The 19643-nt window shown below is 39.2% G+C and overlaps 1 protein-coding gene across 2 annotated transcripts in view; it reads left to right on the top strand.

The window, feature by feature from the left end:
* Positions 1-19131, top strand: part of trabd2a (TraB domain containing 2A) — a 55129-nt gene extending 35998 nt beyond the window's left edge. The window contains exons 5-7 of one of the 2 annotated variants that reach the window (XM_051109791.1): positions 10600-10690; positions 14465-14704; positions 17714-19131. In XM_051109791.1, coding sequence (XP_050965748.1) covers positions 10600-10690; positions 14465-14704; positions 17714-17900 — 518 coding nt within the window. In that variant the 3' untranslated portion in view covers positions 17901-19131. The remainder of the gene's footprint in view (positions 1-10599; positions 10691-14464; positions 14705-17713) is intronic. The other variant, XM_051109792.1, reaches the window with a different exon arrangement.
* The last annotated feature ends 512 nt before the right edge of the window (positions 19132-19643 follow it).

Genomic DNA, 19643 nt, shown 5'->3' on the forward strand with positions numbered 1-19643 from the left:
ACATTCCAGCATAAGATCTTGCCTTTTCCAACAGCGTGAATGAACTCATTTCTCAAACAAACCTGTTGAACTGATTCACAAATCACACCGAGCGATTGTGAAGCAGACAAATCACGTTAAACTAGTTTGTGTAGTGTTCCTCGTGAAATATGGACACATTTGTATTTTTATACTATTTTTGGCCACATATTTTTTCCTCACTTTTGAAATAATGTATAGTGTATTATTTCACCTCTTTAATTAGTTATCAGAAACCTAAACTGATATTTCAATATGGTTTCACAGTGTATAAGACGATTATTCGTAGATCCATACATATTAAATATCTGCACTAATCTTTTTATTAGTAGTTTGACTAGAATAAGTACTTTAAGTATTTAATAAGTATTTAAGTACTAAAAGTAAAAAGTACTGATTGATAGACCAATCAATCAGTACTTTTTACTTTTAGTACTTAAATACTTCTACTTTTGATGATGAAAACTGTGAAGCTGCTTTGAAAATATAAAAGTGATTTCTTCCGCCACTGGTTATTAATGAAGTTCACTGGCTATTTCTGTGTGAAAATGGTTTCAGAGTAAATCCCAAAATCCATCCTGTCCTTCATACCGTGTAACCGGAGAACGTTTGCTGCTCCAGCGATGCGCTGAACGACCTGAGCTCACGTGACCTGTGACCTCTGACCCCACGCGACCCCGAGCTGCGGCTCGTGCACCTGGAACAGGGTTTAATGTCTGTGCCTGCAGACAAACTGAAGAGGAAAGCGCTGCGTGTCCATTTATTAGCAGATGAACGAGACGGCGTCTGTGATCGCAGCAGCTCATCATCACAGTTTCACAGCTGCAGCTGTTTGTCAGTCCGGCCTCATGATGTGATGTTATGTAGAAATGAGTGCAGGTGCTTTTTAAAAAATGTTTTAGAATTTCAGCAGATTTATTTAGAAATGAACACAGATGCGTTTAAATTTTTTTAAGCACATTTGTTTGAAATGAGCACAGGTGCTTTTTTAATGCAGATGCTTTAAATATATATATATATATATATATATTTTTTTTTTATTGTTTTTTTTTTTTTTATTTATTAAGACCCCCTCTCTATTAAACAAATCGTATTGGCTGCATTGGTTTTAATGCAGTTAATGATGATTTAAGTAAGCTCTTTTTAGGGCTTGTTTAATAGGATTTTCCAAGAAACACTAGGATTTTTATCCTATGTAAATTTAAAACATTTTTGTAATGTAAATATTATATTTTTCCATTTCACTTAGTTTGGCTTTATTTTGTTGTATTTCTACAGCTCCTGTGTAACTGGTAGAAAATATTCAAAATCTCATGCCATGAAAAAAATGTGACTCTGGACCACAAAACCAGTCAAAAACAGTTTTCAGATCAGTTTTTCGAAATTGAGATTTATACATCATCTGAAAGCTGAATAAATATGCTTTCCATTGACAATATTTGGCCTAGATACTTGAAAATCTGGAATCTGATGGTCAAAATATTGAGAAAATTGCCCTTAAAGTTGTCCAAATAAAGTTCTTAGCAATGCATATTACTAATCAAAAATAGTTTTGCTATATTTACTGTAGGAAATTTACAAAATATCTTCATGGAACATGATCTTTACTTAATATCCTAATGATTTTTGGCATAAAAGAAAAAAATATAATTTTGACTCATACGATGTATTGTTGGCTATTGCTACAAATATACCCGTGATACTTAAGACTGGTTTTGTGCTCCAGGGTCACATATCCTCAGCTGCTGACATTGACATTTACTCTGATGCATTTGACATCATTTGACAATGCATTTGCATTGTAATGAAGATATGTTTTGGGTATCAGATTGTTCACTAGGAACTGAACCCATGACCTTGCGTTGCGAGTGCCGTGATCTACCGACTGCCGTGGCATGACATTTCCATTTCATTTCTTTATTCACATTTTTGGATGGTGTGAAATATTGCGGTGCACTGAATTCTGTCGATCAGCGCGGCTCACTTGATTAGACTGACGACGCAGATCTCGTTCCAGGATTAAATGAGATTTAAACAAAGTCTTGACACGCAACGTGCCGTACGGACAAACATCAGGGCAGCTGTTTGTTTTCGCACTAAAGCCGTTCCCTCTTTCATCCCTCCGTCCTGCTGAAACGATCCTTTAAGTGTCGGCCTCTGAGTTTGGCTCTGCTTTAGTTGGCTGCGAGAGACGCACAGAGTTCGTGCCAGAGATACGCAATCCCACGAGAACGAGAAACCAGCCTGAGCCACCAAAAACTCACGCGCCTCGGGTTTAGTTCACACACACACACACACACACACACACAGGCTTTCAGTCACACTCAGTATGAGACTGATCTTCATTGTGTCTCGTTGTAAATTCAGTGTATTAATGAATAGCTATAAATTCACCTTGACGTCGATCAAAACCCCTGTGACTTCCCAAATGTTCAAGCTGCTCTTTTCCAGACAGTGAAAGCAGACTAATGTCCTGAGCAGCATCACATGTGGCTCACATGGACGGTTATGATGCTTCTGCTGCTTCACGTGTTTGTTTGTGATGTTCATGTTGATCATGAGCTGCTGAGTTCAGTTCAGATTCTCCTCAATTTCTCATTATATTTGACAGAAGAAAAAAGAGCACACATCTTTACAGCAGTGATTCACAACTCCACACACACGCCATAGTTTCAGAAGTTTTAGTAACACTGTTTTTCAGTGTTTAGTTTTATTCCCATTGAATTTGAATGACTTTTTAGTCATTTGTGATTGCACATTTTTTTAAGCTATTTAGTATTTTGTTTTTGAATGTATTTTTTTTATAAATAATTTTAATAATAATTTTATCTGATTTTTATTATTATTATTATTATTATATCCTTATATCCTTTTTTTTTTTTTTTTTTTTTTTTTTACATTTTTTATTTTATTTTATTTTATTCCACTCACAAATCCAGGTTTTCCAAGGGACTTGAGAACACTTCTTAAGTAAAAATAGTTAAAAAGGACAGTTGTAGAGGTTACGAAATAAAACGTCATCTTACATCTTGTTTTAGTTTATTTATAAAACCTTAAGGGCTGTGTTTGTGCAGCTTGTTTTGTCTAATTTGAGGCGCTGGTTCACTGATGTTTGTGCGAAGCGCTGCTTTATTAATCCGAGTCTCTGGTATTTTCGGCTCACGCTGCTGTTCTTTGACTCGTTGCCCGTGTAAAGTCTGAGCTCTTTGTTGAGTTAGTAAACCCGACCCGTGTCTGTAGAAGCGTATCTCGCTCTGGCATCAGGACGTCACATTCCCGCTTTTGTGCGGCGCGCTCTTTCCGTTCTCCGCTGTCGTTCTCCGTCCGTCCGTACAGATGCAGATGATTTCACCCCTCAAGAGAAGCTCATCCAGCGCTCCTCGGCTGTTTTGGCAGTCGAATCTGCTGAATGAACGCTTCTCTATAGCGCTGGAATTCTCTCTTTCATTATAATTGGGGCATTGCGCAGGTTTCCCGGCCGGCGGTTGAGGAACGGATGTTATCTGTGTTTCTGCCCACATGTGTGGGGAAAAACATCTCGTGTGTTCAGACGAGAGATCAGCAGGATTTCACAATCGCCCCTCTTCTAGTCTCATTGTTTTTTTTCAAGAGTTCATGTTTAGTTTCATTGGTCTGTGAAGCAGTGGATTTGACTGTTGTTGTACTCATGCATTGTCCATTTTATGTTTATGTTATATCTCCTGAGTCGACGTGGTCGAACAAAGCACGTTTTTTTTTTTTAGGTAAACAAGGTTTGAGTGCAGTACGGCAATGTTTGATCAAGAGAGTTCCTATGATTAATAACCTGTTTTAAGTATAATATATTCACACATTCTGAAAATCCGCTTTTATAAACAACAACTTGGATGCCAGCTATTTACTGACGCCAGACATTTGGAATAATTAACATTTTTTAATGTTTCAGTCTTTTCTGCTCGGCAAGGGGGTGTTTATTAGATCAAAAATACAGTAGAAATAGTGAAATATTATTATAATGCAAAAGAACTCTTTTCTATGTGAACATCCGTTAAAATGTAATTTATTTATGTGATGCGCAGCTGAATTTTCAGCATCATTACTCCAGTCTTCAGTGTCACATGATCTTTCAGAAATCATTCTAATATGCTGATTTGCTGCTCAACAAACATTTCTGATCATTATCAATGTTGAAAACAGTTGTGCTGCACAATATTTTTGTGGAAACCCTGATACACCACCATTCGAAATATTGGGATAAGCAAGTCTTAAAAGAAGTAAATGAAAACTTAAATTGATCAAAAGTGACAGTCTAGACATTTCTAACATTACAGAAGATTCTGTTTCAAATAAATGCTGTTCTTTTGAACTTTCTATTCATCTGTGACTCCTGAAAAATAAAATGTATGACAGTTTCCACAAAAATATTCAGCTGTTCTGTCTCTTCGTCAATCTAAGGCCCCCCAGAGTCCCGTCCCAATAGTGTTTTTGTTAGCGACTGACAGGTCGCCGTTTTTCACCGAGAGCCGCTCACGCAAAACTGATGCTCTGCTTTCAAGCTCTCAGTATTAAAGCATGTTAACGGCCATTAAACATTCCTCCACGGACACGACTTCCAACAAAAATACCGCAGTATTGTAAAAACATGTGGCAAAGTTGTTTTATTCGTGCGTTTAGCTCGTCGCCCACTTATCAGAGACTTTAGAGCGTCAGAGGAGACTCGAGACGAGCTGAAGTGCGTTTTAAGTTGCGTTCAGCAATAACAACATTTAGAATTCCCTGTGACTTATGAAACTCCCTCGACTGAAGGAATCATGACTTCAGATTTGGACGGAGGCGCAGAGAGTATTAATGAGAGCGCTGAAATAACACGGGGAGATTTTATTTGGCTTTGCTTCTTTGTTGGATTTTATGCAGCGTTTACCTCCAGCACCACGTCTAATAATCCAAACCGAAGAAAAACGCATTCGTGCCAAGAGCCGAGCTTCCAACAACAACTAACTATTCATTTCACCTTATTAAAATCAGCAGTAAAGATCCAGGGTGTGGCTTTGTATCGAACACATTTCCGTCTTTTGAATTCATGCATTTTCTAGCGCATTTTAATAGGAATAATGTTGGACATACAGCCTTTTTCCAACGCAAGTAATTCCAGCAACGTGTTCAGATGAGTTTATGAGAAGAGTTTATATATTGAGTTTATAAATGCAGGAAACTCCAGAACAAGAATATTCCGTCCAGTTTAAAAATAGCTCATGTAAAAATGAAAATCTGCTGGAAATGTGCTCACCCTCAGTTCAACCAGAATGCAGGCGAGTTTGTTTCTTCATCGGATTTGTAGAAATGTGTCATTTCATCAGTGTCTCACCAATGGATCCTCTGAATGGGTGCCGTCAGAATGAGAGTCCAAACAGCTGATAAAAACATCACAATAATCCGCAAGTCCATCAGTTAACATCTTGAGAAGACAAAAGATGAAACAAATCCATCATTAAGATGCTTTTAGATAAAAAATGATTCCATAACCCATAATGATGCTTCCTCCAATAAAAAAAGTCCATGTCCTGTTGTCTCTCACATCAAATTCCAGCCACATGTTTGTTTAGAGCTGATTTGGCTTGTAAACGGTGCTTGATCTGTGCAGATTTCTCTCCTGATTCAGACCAGACCACCTTTTCACTGGAGGAAGCGTTAATATGGATTATGGACTCAATGTATTTGAGTTAAAAGCGTCTTCATGATGGATTTGTTTCAGCTTTTGTCTTCTCAAGATGTGAACTGATGGACAGGAGTGGTGTGGATTATTGTGATGTTTTTATCAGCTGTTTGGACTCTCATTCTGACGGCACCCATTCACTGCAGAGGATCCATTGGGGAGACAGTGATGGAATGACACATTTCTAAAATCTAAATTCCAAATCTTGGCTGGTCTGAGGATGAGCACACTTTTATGTTTGAGTGAACTATTCCTTTAACTCCATGAACAGCTCATTGTGTCAGATGCTCAGCCGTAGTTTGATTTGTTCTGACGTGGCAGTCAATGATTATGTCACTATAACGGCACGAGACTGTGTTTCTCTCTGCTCCTGTAGTTTTAGGATGAACGTCAGGGTTGTCATTTTGACCTGGTGGTTAGTAACCTCCATCAGCTCTGGTTTTGTCCTCGCGCACTTCGCCCTGATCCCGGTCGGTCGGAGGTCAGCGCAGGAGCCGCTCTGTCCGGCTGTTAAATAGCAAAGCTCGGTCTCTCAGACTCGGGCCAGTCTGTACATTTTCAACATAATGACCACGTTTACTGAGTTTCGGGCTTTCTTGACTGGTGGCATCAGGCTAATGATAGTCGTAGAGGAACGTTTTATTGATGCACGAACCGCACGTGTAATCATACGCTCCTCTCCCGAACGTCTCGTTCTTCGTGTATCGGCATTAATCGGAGTTTAATTCCAGATGATCTGCGTCTGTGGACGAAGACAAATGACGGCCGTGGTTTAGTAAGTCCATAATCTGCTCATAAATGGAGGCTAAATATAATACAAATGAGACGCGATACGTGTATTAGCTGGAAACGTCCGCTCTGGTTAGCGACGCTGAGGTTTCTGTGGGTGAATGAAACAGATCGCTGCTATATTTCTTTCACTGCAAACAGCAGCATCCGATTAGTAACGGTGAAAGAAACACCCGTCCAGACTGCAGCGGGTTTCCAATCACGTTCTTTCACTGTCCTGTTCAGTATTTTGGTCATGTTTTCCAGCTCAAACACGTTTCATTCACAGCGGTAATTCAAACTGCTTGACAGAAAAATTATAATAATATTGCAGAAAGTTTTCATAAGAAATCTAAAATTAAAATGACAATAAAAATATCAAGTAAATAAGAAGTAAAAACAATAGAATAAATGAAATGAAATAAGATTCTACATTAAAATAAATAAGGGACATCAAAGGAAAAGGGGATTTAATAAATCTAATGAATAATTGTAACCACAGATATAATACATTAAGATACTTATCTATTCATTGTTACAACTTCAGGAAGTATAATGCGTTAAAACCACAAATAAACCTTCAAATATTATAATGCATTATAACTTTTAACTGGTTGTTTATGAATGCATTTATAATGCATCATTCAGAAAGGCTTTAAGTAAAGTGTTACCCATTTTTCAGAAAATGTTGTTTCAAGTAAATATATCTTGATTTTAAAAGATATTTGTACTGGAAAACCAGACAAAAGTATTAAAATCTTGGTTTTACAGTTGGATTGAAACGAATTATTAGCGATAAATCCGAGAGAAGAGTGTCTGTAATGATTCTGAACACAAAGAGCTTCGCTTTGAACATCTGATGAGACGGCAGGATCAGTTTTGATTTCATACCGACTTCAAAGCCGTTAAAACACTAGTTAGGCTCACTAATGGACTAGTTAATGATGTCTTTAGCTGGCAGGATCTGCGGGTTCAGCGAGAGCAACGCCTGCGCAAACATCTGCGCCGCCGCTGGGTTTATTTATCCAGCGTGCTCCTCTCAGCATCTCTAATATAAATATTACGGCGTATGGAAAAGAAAGTCCGTTTAAGATGTGCCATTTGCTCTAATAATCGGAGCGCTGCCGAAGGACACAGGCCGCTTTCTGGACTCTGAATGGACGGGCGTCTGCGGAGCGTTTCCACCTGACGGCATGAATGCGCTCAGTATGCCACAGACAGACGGCCCCTTAAGAAAACAAGCGCGCTAAAAGCCCGAGCTCAGGAAGTTTTGAATAAAAGCTTTTAGGTGGTTAGCGGCTCTTATCTCAGCCGTCCATCGGAGCACAGCTTCAGCTCTTCGCTCTCCGCTCATTGACTTTGGCCAGTTCTCAGCCGCTCGCCGATCGATCAATACGGCCATTCACAGCCGCGTCTCCATACAACGCTGTAACTCGCTGCTCAACTGCTGCGGACTACACATTGTCGCAAAAAAAAAATAATAATAAATAAATAAATAAATCAACTAGGTAGTTGTGATGGTTTCCTGAAACTGTATTCACTCGGTCACACCTCCATTGATTCATCATTAATGATGGAAATGTCCACGTATTGTACCAGAAAAATCTCAAAATGATCATATTTGAAAGAAAATGATCATACACAAGGTCAGCAAAGGTGATCATAAAAATAAGATAATTATTATACGTCTGGCAACACTGTGAAGCATGAACGTCTGACGTCACACGCAGGTGTTGGACTCATAACTTCTGCTAATTCACTGATTCAAGAATGCACTTCATGTCAGATATTGTATTTACACAGAAAGCCATTCACGTTTGCATTGAAGCTACATAATCTGACATAATCTACATAAATTTTAATACTATTATTTGAGAATTGGAAGATGATTTGCAAATGTTTTTAATGGTGCTTATTTGTATTTGTATAGGTTTTGTTTATATGTGTATAATATATGTGTACATGTGCTGTGTATCTTGAGCAGGACAAGTGATTTTAATCTCAGTGAGGTTAAATCAATTAAACTAATTAAATTAAAAAACAGTGTTGGGGGTAATGCATTTCAAGTAACACAAGTTCAGATTACTTTTTCCAAGTAACTAGTAAAGTAACATTACTTTTAAATGTTGTTTTTTTTTTACTTTTAGATTTATGCATTACATTTAAAGTTACTTTTTCAAACAAGTAATGCATTTTTTATTTGACTTTTGGTGCGAAGGAACCGTTACAGTGGACAAAAATGTAACTATTTCTTTTGTTGCTGTTATTAAAAAACAAATAAGCAAACCCAGCCCAGGTGACAAAAAGTAGCACGAAAGTAACGTAACATTACTTTAAAAGTAACTAAGTAACAGTTACTTTATTAAATGGAGTAACACGATATTGTAATGTGTTACTTTTAAAAGTAACTTTCCCCAAAACTTTAAATAAATCAAACATGCAGTATATTATTGGCGTATTTTGCTTATTGTGCCCAAAAGCATGATCTCTTTAAGTCCTAATATCATTAGGGCCCGAGGACCCTGTTGGAATTACTTAGATTCTTCTTCTTCTCCAAAATGAATTGCATTTTTGAGGGCCTAAACATCCTCGAAAACTCATGAAACTTTGCATACGTGCCAAAAGTGGTGAAAATTTACATTTGATATAGGTTTTAAAAGTGGGTGTGGCAACATGGCTTGATAGCGCCACATATAAAATTTCAACAAAGTGCCCCTCGAGCCGTTTCACGTACATTCGGTATACACATGAAACACACCGATACCTACATACATTATTTTGAATTTTCTCTGCAAGTTTTGTGCCATTTTTGCCATTTTCAGGTGTCGTATTTAAACGAACTTCTCCTAAAGATTTAAACAAAACAACACTAAATTTGGTCAGTCTACTGTAAACACCTTTGCAATGTTAAATTGCAAAGATCTTGAGTTTTTGTTGAAGGCCGTGTCTGTTGCGGGCTGACAAAGATTGATGTTTCGCCATGGGAACAGAAAGTGTTGTAGAACAGCCATGAAATATCCGATCTGCCCTAATCTTCACACCGCGTCCTAACTGCAAGCGACGCAACGCCGCGACACGCGATAAAAGGTATCTTTCCCATGTTTCCCAATTTAGAAACAGTTTCTATTTCCGCAACGTCGCGACTGGAACAACAACATACAAACCATACGACAGCAATCTCAGGTACTGATTATGTGCTTTATTCAAAGTGAAACGTGTCTAATGGGAGTTTGAATATCATTCTGCGTGAGCGTCATAGCCATACTGAAAGCAACAATATATGTATTTAGGTATGTAATGTATGTGCCGCATGTAGTTAGGACACGGTGTCACATTCAATAAGAATCCTGGCCCGAAGATCTAAAGGCCAATATTCTGTTATAATCATAACGACACCTGCTGGCAACAGGATACATCATACTCAAACATGTTCAATCTGCACCAAACTTCATATGTTTTGTAAAAGTGCTGGCCTGAACACATCTACATGAAAAACATCCAGTTATAGTCATAGCACCACCACCTGGTAGCAGGGAGTTTGGCACATATAAATGACGTTGACAAATTCCTTCTATATTTAACACTTTAAAGGCGTATAGCGCACCATTCGCTGTTTTCCTAAAGCCACCGGGTGCTGTCGAGCCCGTGTGTGAGGGTCCTTTCAACGCTACTTGCAGCTTTAATATATAACATGAATCTATGTTTCTAACTGCTGGTCGAGAGCTGCGATCACCTGAAAAACACACACACACACACACACACATATATACAACCTAACCCTAACCCTAACCCACATATACACAGAAAGTTTTCCCAGATGATTCCCAGAGGCAAAAAGGACTGTCATGTGACACGCTCTTCCTGTGATAAGAAAGATGTGAAATATCAGTACAGTAATCTAACATTACAGACCGCTTACACACCGCAGGCTGTGCGTGTGTGTGTGTGTGTGTGTGTGTGTGTGTTGGAGAGGGTGTGAGTTACAGTGTGTGTGTGTGTGTGTGTGTGTGTGTGTGTGTTGGAGAGGGTGTGAGTTACAGTGTGTGTGTGTGTGTGTGTGTGTGAGAGATAGATTAACTAAGTTGAGTTTAGAGACTGAAGGTCGAGTGTTTGTGTTTCAGGTCACTTTCTGGGAAACAACACTGTGATTGACGTCCTGCGGCGTGAAGGTTATGAGGTGGAGCACACACCCGCCGGACAGACACTACACAGGTAACACACACACACACACACACACACACACTGTGCTGAAGGTTTATTTTTGCCAAACGCTCGTCGAGTGTGGGACTGACGCCGCCGCTCGTGTCGTGTGCTTTAACCGCATGAAGGCGCAGCAGCAGATCCGTGTATTTCATCACTTGCTCTGGTTTAATGTCACACGTGCTGCTGGGTTTCCCTAAACGGGTTACAGTCTGTTTATTTATTTATATTTTCCTCCCTGATATTAATTGGAAATGATTTTGAGTAAGGCCGGTCTCTGGTTTGCGTAATTTCATTGTTCGGAGCCGAAGCAGATGCGGAGCTGCTGAACAGAGTCTCGTTTGCAGAATAATTAGTCTGTATTGTTTTTGTGTCCGTCCACACGTTTGTCCCTCAAATACAAAGACAATCTGCATCTCCAGTTCATTATGAGACGTCAGTCTGAGATGAAGACGCGTTCACTGCCGGTGAAGGACTATAATCTACTAATCATGTAATTGCACCATTTCAAGCAGCAAAAGCAGTTTTTGCAGCAAAAAGAGCTGCTGTAGATGAGACGTGAAGAGCGGCCGTCTCGACAGCACGACGTTCACCGCGGCAGAAGATTGACGTCGCTGTGTTCGCGGACACACTGTGTGCTTTTCTCTGCATTGTGTCATTCCAGAAAACCATTTTGATTTTTAAAGTGATAGTTCACCCATTACCCCGTGATTTTCACCCTCAGGCCACCGTAAGTGAATGTGACTTAACACTTATAACTGTGATGTTTGCTAAAATGTTTATTCAAAACCGTGTTTCCTCAATATAAACAAATAATATTGTGTTAAAACATTACATTTGAACGAATCAAAATCGGAAATATTTCCTAGCCCTAACTAGGTTTCCTAGTGACCAACTACTGAAAGCTTTTCTGAAAGCGTGTAAGAGTAAGCGTGCGATCCGCGTGTGCTGCACGTCAACATTAAACGAGCCGTGAAGCTCCGACGCTTGACGACTGAATCCAGACTGATCTCAGAGCGGTTCGGACCGTCAGACTCGCTGAATGACGGGGCCTCCGTGTGGGCTGAGAGGAGACGCACACACACACACACAGAGCTCATAATGAGGGTCCCAGGGGTCCCGGCGCGGTCAGAATGGGGCCATTGTGTGACGGGCTCATGGGTTTCATCATAACATATGCAGAAATATGAACGAGTCTCTCAGCGACTGAACTACGGTGAAAGTCAGTCTGATCTGAACGCAGCGAACGTCAGATCCGTCCAGACGAAGAGACGCGGGTTTGAGTCAGTCATTGCTTCTGGTTTAACTCCGGTTTACTGCTTCCAGCACATCAGAGGTTCACACCATCAGCACAGCGAACACATCACGACTCACTTCCACAGAGCGGCAGAGCTCTACTGTTCAACAGAATCATCTGGATTCGGTACATGACGCGTGTCCTGCTGTTTGAAAATAATACGGTCCTTCAGTTTGTACAAACACAAAGATCAGCCAGTAAAACATGAGCAGACATTCATCCAGAAAAACAGGGAGCATTTATTTTATATATTATATATTTTATTTTATATATTTAATACTTAAACTAAATGAAAATAATAAATGTTGCTTTAATTAAAATAAGTACATTTATATACATATTATATACACACATATTTTTCATTTGAAAATTTAGTTGCATTTTTATTTCATTGTGTTTTGTGTATATATGCCTGTATATTTTTATTACTTTTTAGTTTTAATTAAAATGTTACCTGAAAAAAAAAAATTATATAATTATATACATACATACATACATACATATATATATATATATATATATATATATATATAGGTCAAAGACACAAAAAGGTTTTAAGCATACAAACTAAAAGTGTAATACTGCTTTAAATTATTGTTTTTCCAAAAAAAAAAAAAAAAAAAAAAAAAAAAAAAAAAGTAAAAGTTTTCTGTTTAATTTAATTGCATTTTTGTTTTATTTTATAGAGCAAAAAATAAATATCATACATTTTTTCCTAATTTACAGAAGACACCCACTAAAATGTCATTCAGTGTAAACAATCTTGTCAGGCATATTCACAACAAAATAAATGTATGACATATTAAAACTAGACAAAATGTGCCACTATCCTAGGTTTTGCATTTAAAACAATAAAATTTAATATGCTCCCTTAATCTTTTATATATTTCAATATGTACAAGTCAGAATAAGCATGTTGTTTGAATTTTTACATAAATATTGTGTTACACTGAATGACAATGTAACATTATTTCAACCAAATTTTGACATTTTATTTTCTGAAAACTTACTTGAAACCTTAAAAGTAGACCTAATATATATATATATATAAATAAAATGTAAAAAAAAAAAATGATAAAAACTATATAACAAAACAACAAAAATGACTAAAAGTGTAACAAGCTAATGTGAAAGCAGGAAATATAAAAAATATTTAACGAAGGCTGCACGAGTATCTCAGCATTATTAAAACAACACGGCGTGACGCGTCCGATTCCTTCAGTTCACTGATCCGCAGACGGACTGTAAGTGCGATCATTGACTCTACAGATGGAATCACAGGATGGTTTCTCTCTGAAGGTTTGTCTCTTCATCTCACGGGTGGTTATCGGTCGTCATCAGTGCTCGTGTTCCTTCACTGTGCCCTGATCAGTCAGATTAACCCGTCCGTCATCAGTGAAACAGCAGCCGTCTCTCACGCCCAACAGAAACAATTCCTCCTTCTATCAAACCATCGAGCAGAACATTCAGGAGGCGACGGGAACGCGTTTCCATCTCAAACGCGCAGTGGCTTCGTGAAATGAATGGACCGGCAGATTGAAGGAGACACTGGAAACCCGAGGTCCGGAAAGTTCCATTATAAAAATGCGCAGCCGCTTATTTGCATCGGAGCGTTTGTCATAAATTCCTGCGATGCTTTAGCAGTCGGTGAGCCGCTCCGAGGAGGTTTGATCAGGAGCAGATGGAGGAACCCAACGCCAGACGCCGGGAACGACAGCGGCTGCATTCAGTGCAAACCACTCCAGTGACTGACACGTGTTATTCTCACCAGTTTCTGCTTCACTCTGCTCTTCACATAGAGTTGTAGAAGTTTATTCAGCTTTATCTGCAATTGTTTATACTGTCACTAAAGGTTACTGTATTATCATCCAGCTCCAATCTGATAAACGCAACTATAATGCATGAAAATATTAAGATATTATAAACATTAACGTCATGATTTTCTGCATGTTGTGAAAGCGCTACACAAATCAATTTGACTGACTGAATTCCTGCACTCGTATTCAATGATCACAGCTTCATTCAGACCTTTAAAGGGACAAAATGACATCATTTACTCAAGCTTCAAGACGTTCCAAACCTGTATGAGTTAGTTTCTTTCTTCAGAAGATATTTTAAAGAATGTTGGTAACCAAACAGATTATGTTCCCCATTGACTTCCATAGTATTTTTTTTATTATATGCAAGTCAATGGGGACCAGCAAATGTTTGCTCACCAACATTCTTCAAAATATCTCCTTTTGTGTTCAACACAAGAATGAAACTCATTCAAGTCCATATTTCATCTCTCTGCTAAACGGTCGATCACATTTCATTTGCATTTGAGCGTTCACTGTATTCAGACGTGAATCCTTCTGAAGAGACGCCGCCGTGTTTCTAATATATGAACGAATCTAGTCAGGGTTGAGCGGTCGAACGTTCATCTTCTGCTGAAGCGTCTCGGCAGTGCTTCTGTGTTCATGTTAAAGCGACGCTTCTGTTCTTCACAGCAGCAGAAGATTCGGCTGGAGGTCAGGAGAGCTGACGGACGCAGACGCCCCGCTGGAGCCGTTCCTCCACGAGAGCCGGGATCTTCAGGAGGACGAGGACTCGAACCCGCCGCTCCTGCTGCCCGACAGCCTGGAGCTCCTGGAGAAGGTGGAGCACAAGCTGAAGAAGAAACGCCGCAACAAGCAGAAGAAGCAGCGCCATCGGCAGTTCAACGACCTCTGGGTGCGAATGGAGGAGAGGTGAGAGAAACACAAACACTCCTAACACCGCACACGTGCAGAGTTACCGCATCCACCTCAGTCTCGTGTTAGTATCACTGATAAACTATTAGAGTTTCTGCTTTCGCTAGTCCACTTTAGACATTCTACTAGCTATGAGTAAATCTGCAACTATGTGTCAACTAACTCTCAGTAGAGTATTAGTAGACTGTTAGATTAGGGTGAGTAGAACAAGTTAACATGTACTTGCAAACTGACTTATAGTCAGCAGAATGTCTATCAGAATAGTGTGAGCAGATGTTAAGCATACAATCACTAATACTCCAATGACTGCTAGTTGACATGCAGTTACAAAGTTACTTCTTAGAAAAATGTATAAATTGGAACCTAGTTTTCATCATTTGAAATTACATTTTTTAAAAATATTTTTCGTTTTAATATTTTCTGAAGTCTTGTGTTTTTGAAATACCCAAGTCTACTTGTTATTATGAATTAACTTTAGTTTTTTTTTTTTTTCAGTACGTCAACTGAAAAATGAGAATTGTTGTCTAAAATAAAATATTTTCATTAATAATTAGAACTTTCTTTTTAGATTTTCAATTTTCATTTCGAATTTCAAAACAGCTTTGCTGTTTGTTTTTGTCATTTTTATTGGTTTGTTTTTTGTTTAAACATGCCTGTAGAGTTTTTGTTTTAGTTTTTAGTGTTAGTTTAGTACATCAACTTAAACTAAATGAAAAGGAGAAGTGTTATCTGAAATAAAATAATTAAGTTTAATATTTGTTAATATTTTACATTTATATTTTTAGTTGAAGTTTTACGTTGTTGGTTTTGGTTGTTTTTTTTATTTTTATTTTTTAACCATTTAACCCTAACCTAAACAATTAAAAAAAATATTTTATTTCAGTTAATGTTTATTTTAAGCAAAGAATTTTTTTATGGTTTTATGGTTAATGATAACCTGGACCAGTCGCCGTCAGAGATTGACACGGTCACGGGTCAGTAACCAGTTAAAACACGTCTGTACGGGAACGAATGGCACTTCCTCTGGCGATCTCATGTTCTGTGGGAACGGCGGCTGAGATTACAGACGCTGGAGTGCGTTTGGCCTGCGGCTGCATCTGCGTCTACGCAGCGTCTCGAGTGTCGGCCCGAGTGGCTTCGAGTCATAGGTGAGACTCCTGCGAGACGCCTGGAGCGCCTCAGCCCCGACTGTCCCGACACGTCCAACACGAGTCCTCACCCGCTGCGGAGAAACACTGAAAACACTCCTGATACTCAAGACACGTCACGTCCCCCTGAATATCGTTCGGTGCGGTTCATTAATGAACACGAGCGACGCTGATCTGACGGAAATGTCTCATGGACTCGGGCTCTTCAAGCTGATGTTCTCACATTATTTCCAAACACAGATCCTGACTGAGAATCTCAGACCGACTGTGATCTGTGCTGGAAATGAAGCATCTGGTGCCAAAATACTGGAAAACATCCATCTTCTATATGAGCTCTATTTGATTTAAATTATTATTTCACAGATCAGTGTCCCGTTTTGTCATTTGGAACAGATTCGTGCTCCCGTGTCAAATCCCACATGACGCGTTCCCCGCTGAGCCCGAACCGTGTTCTGGAAATTTGCTTGAATGTACTTTTACAGTCGCCCACGTAATTCTGAGTAAAAAATATTTCTTTAATAAACTGTTTATGAAAGCCGAGCGAGTCCCGGTTCAGGCCGAGACGGTCAAAACAAACAAGAGGTCCTGAATATAGACTTCATTTATTTTTACCCCGTGGAAGGAAACGAGCCGTTGACGCACGTCAAAGCCGCGAGCGCCGCGCTTCCATATGAGATCCAGAGCTCGACAGAATACTGCGTCACATCAGCCGCGCGTCTGGATTTCATCGAGACGGAGCGCCACGCGCGTCCACAGACGCTCACACGCGTGTGTTGACACAGATGGAGGACGTGAATGAAATCCTCAAACTCTTTATTTGTGTTTCCCGTCCATCTCGGTAGCTCTGACAGACTCCAAACCTCCATTTATTTTCCTCCCTTCTTCTTCGCGTTTTGTAAACGTACAGATTTCAGCCGCTCACGTGACCGAAGACGCTACGGCTGCGCTGCTGTAAACAGTTTGAGCGAAACCACATGCGACTCCATCAGAACCCCTGAGGATCTGCATGTCGAGTTCTTCTGAAAACACAGCTGATGTTTCAGTCCTGTGTTTGATCTGGAGTGAATGTGAACCGTCATCAGATTCATCCGATTCATCCACATTTCACGGCTCAGAATTAAATCTGTTGAGTGTTGTGAAGTGGATTTGGATCTTAATTAGATGATGATGATGATGATGATTAGAGCTGGGTTGAACATATTAATTTCTCAGTTTTAATCGATTCTCATTTGATGAACCAATACTGATCCTTACTGATTCTTTCCAAGAATCTCTCTCTGCAGTTTTCAGCTGATGTGTGAAACAGAACTTAGTGAAACATTATTTGTTGCTCCTGCCATCCAATAAACCGCATTGAGCTTTGTTCTTTCTTACTTCTCATATGAAAAAGTCTCAGCTTTCAAATGGTCAGTTTTGACACTGAATTCAATCAGTAAATGCTGTTTTGTGGCTCTTTAATGTGTGCTGACATGCTGTAGTGAAGCGATCATCTCTTCCTCTTTACTACTAGTTACAGCAGCAAATCAGCATGAATGAACATTAGAACAACTCACTGAAATCAATCCTGAATCATGTAATCAATCAGTGATTCAACCGCAGAAAGACATCAACAAAACAGCTTGTGATCAATAATGTCACATAACGTCAACATTTACTTCAGGAAAGACTTTCAATGTCCATAAAATCAATCGTCAGCTGGAAGAATTTTAATAAATAAACTGGAGCAGAAATATAATTATATAATGAAACATTTTCAATGAAAGTTAGATGTTGTAAACTGGATTTGTATAATCACTAGATGATGATGATGATGATGAAGGCGTGTGTTTCTCACTGATCATTTTCTCGTTTCTCGCAGTGTAACGGCCGAGGCTCCGCCTCCTGTTGTCCGCATCATCAACGGTTACATCACAGTCCAGACACACCCACAGGAGCACGGCAGAGCCAATCAGCACTGGACGTTCTCAGGCTCCTCCTCCTCAAGCCCCGCCCTCACTGTGACGGCTCTGTGTGTTGAGATCCTGCTGCTGCTGCTTTTTTTATAACGTCTGATGAAGTGCAGGGTTCGAGTTTAACCCTGAATCACACGGACAGACTCCGAACCACTTCACTTCAGTTCTTCAGTTCTTCAAGAATCACTTCCATGTAAATATCAGATGTATTATAGATGTGATTTAGAGTTTTGAATGAAGCATTTGTTTGGGTACTTATTATATAAATATATAAATAAGAGTCATTATATTTTTGTGACTAAATCAGCTACTAACCAGCTCAACTGGCCTCAATCATGAATTTCAGCAGAGTCACAAATCATTTCCTTATTAAAAGCATTTACACAAGAGCACATTTACAAATGATTCGTGCAAAAGTGAGTTCACGATTGAGGCCCGTTGCTTTTCTTCGTCTGTCAGCTTCATGCATTTGATGATCGTTTAAAATGTTTTGTGTACGACATAGAAATGAGTCATTTAATTTATTGAATAGATAGTTTTAGTTTATCTGAATGTGTTTATGTGATTGTTTATGGCAGAATGACACAATGTAAATTGTATCTGGTGTTTGTGACGTTATGGTAATTATGTTTGTCTATGATGTTACAAGCAATAAACTATTTATCTAGTTTAAGCTTCTGCAAATGGAAGATGAATATAGATGATGAGAAGCTGAGCTTCACATCTGTTCCTGCACGACGTCTGGATGTGATTTAGCGTCTGTCGGTTTGACGTTTCTGAACGTGACTTCTTGTTTTGTGGTTGATGCTGGAAGAACAGTGTGTGTTATGAAGGATCTGATCTCATGCTCCACCAGTCCTTCTCTATACGCTCTCCTCACAGCAAATGACGCAAAACACTGAAACCTGCATCTCCTCTTCATCCTCCTCCTCATCCTCCTGACACCCGCACGGTTTTGATGGGCAGATTTCATTAACGTGTGTGTTCAGAGGAGGATTTTTTATTTATTTTTTTTTTCAGATGAAGCGCTCGAGCTGCGGTCCAGGTCTCGAGCTCCGTTTGGACTCGACAGGTTCTGCTCGAACCGATGACTGGCGCCACGACTGTTTGGAAGAGATCTTTTATTATGCTCTTCAGAATAAATCACGAGACCGATTTATGATTTTGAACAGGATGGTTTATATCTGGTTGCCAGTGAATGTGTGAAAGGATTTTTCTTTTACATCTTTCACTAACAAAAAAGTATTGTGGGATGACCATAGCTGGGTTGTGAGAGCTGCTCTGAGATCAGATGTTTCTAATGGATGTCAAATGAAAGTGCTGTATAAATGCCTCATTCGTTCATTCATTCCAATACAAACAGAATACAGTTATAAGAACATCTGAACGATCGTTTACTGTAAGTGTGTGTGTGTGTGTGTGTGTTTGGCTTTAGTTCAGTCAAATTCACTACTGTCTTAGATCATTGATAATTAGCACACAATTTGGATTGGTGTATGATTCTGTTCTGGACAAAAACTCAACAAGTAACCTTTAATTAATTCACAAGAGCAACAATAAAACCCAGCAAAACAAACCACATGCCCAAAATACCCAACACAAACTGACGCCAAGTAAATCAAACAGCCAGAAACGATCAAATCCCAAAATCAGAGCTGATTACCTACTGAAGCTGAGCATCTTAGCTCATGTTAACAATTGATACCCACACCTGAATACACCGAAACGAGCACGTTTAAATAACAACCAGATAAGCTTGGACTATCCAATAACCAGTTAAACCTAAAGCCACAAACATTCAACCAATGAAACCAAATAAGCGTAAACAACAAGTAT

The sequence above is a fragment of the Labeo rohita genome, chromosome 5 (genome assembly GCF_022985175.1).
Source record: "Labeo rohita strain BAU-BD-2019 chromosome 5, IGBB_LRoh.1.0, whole genome shotgun sequence".
NCBI lineage: Eukaryota > Metazoa > Chordata > Actinopteri > Cypriniformes > Cyprinidae > Labeo > Labeo rohita.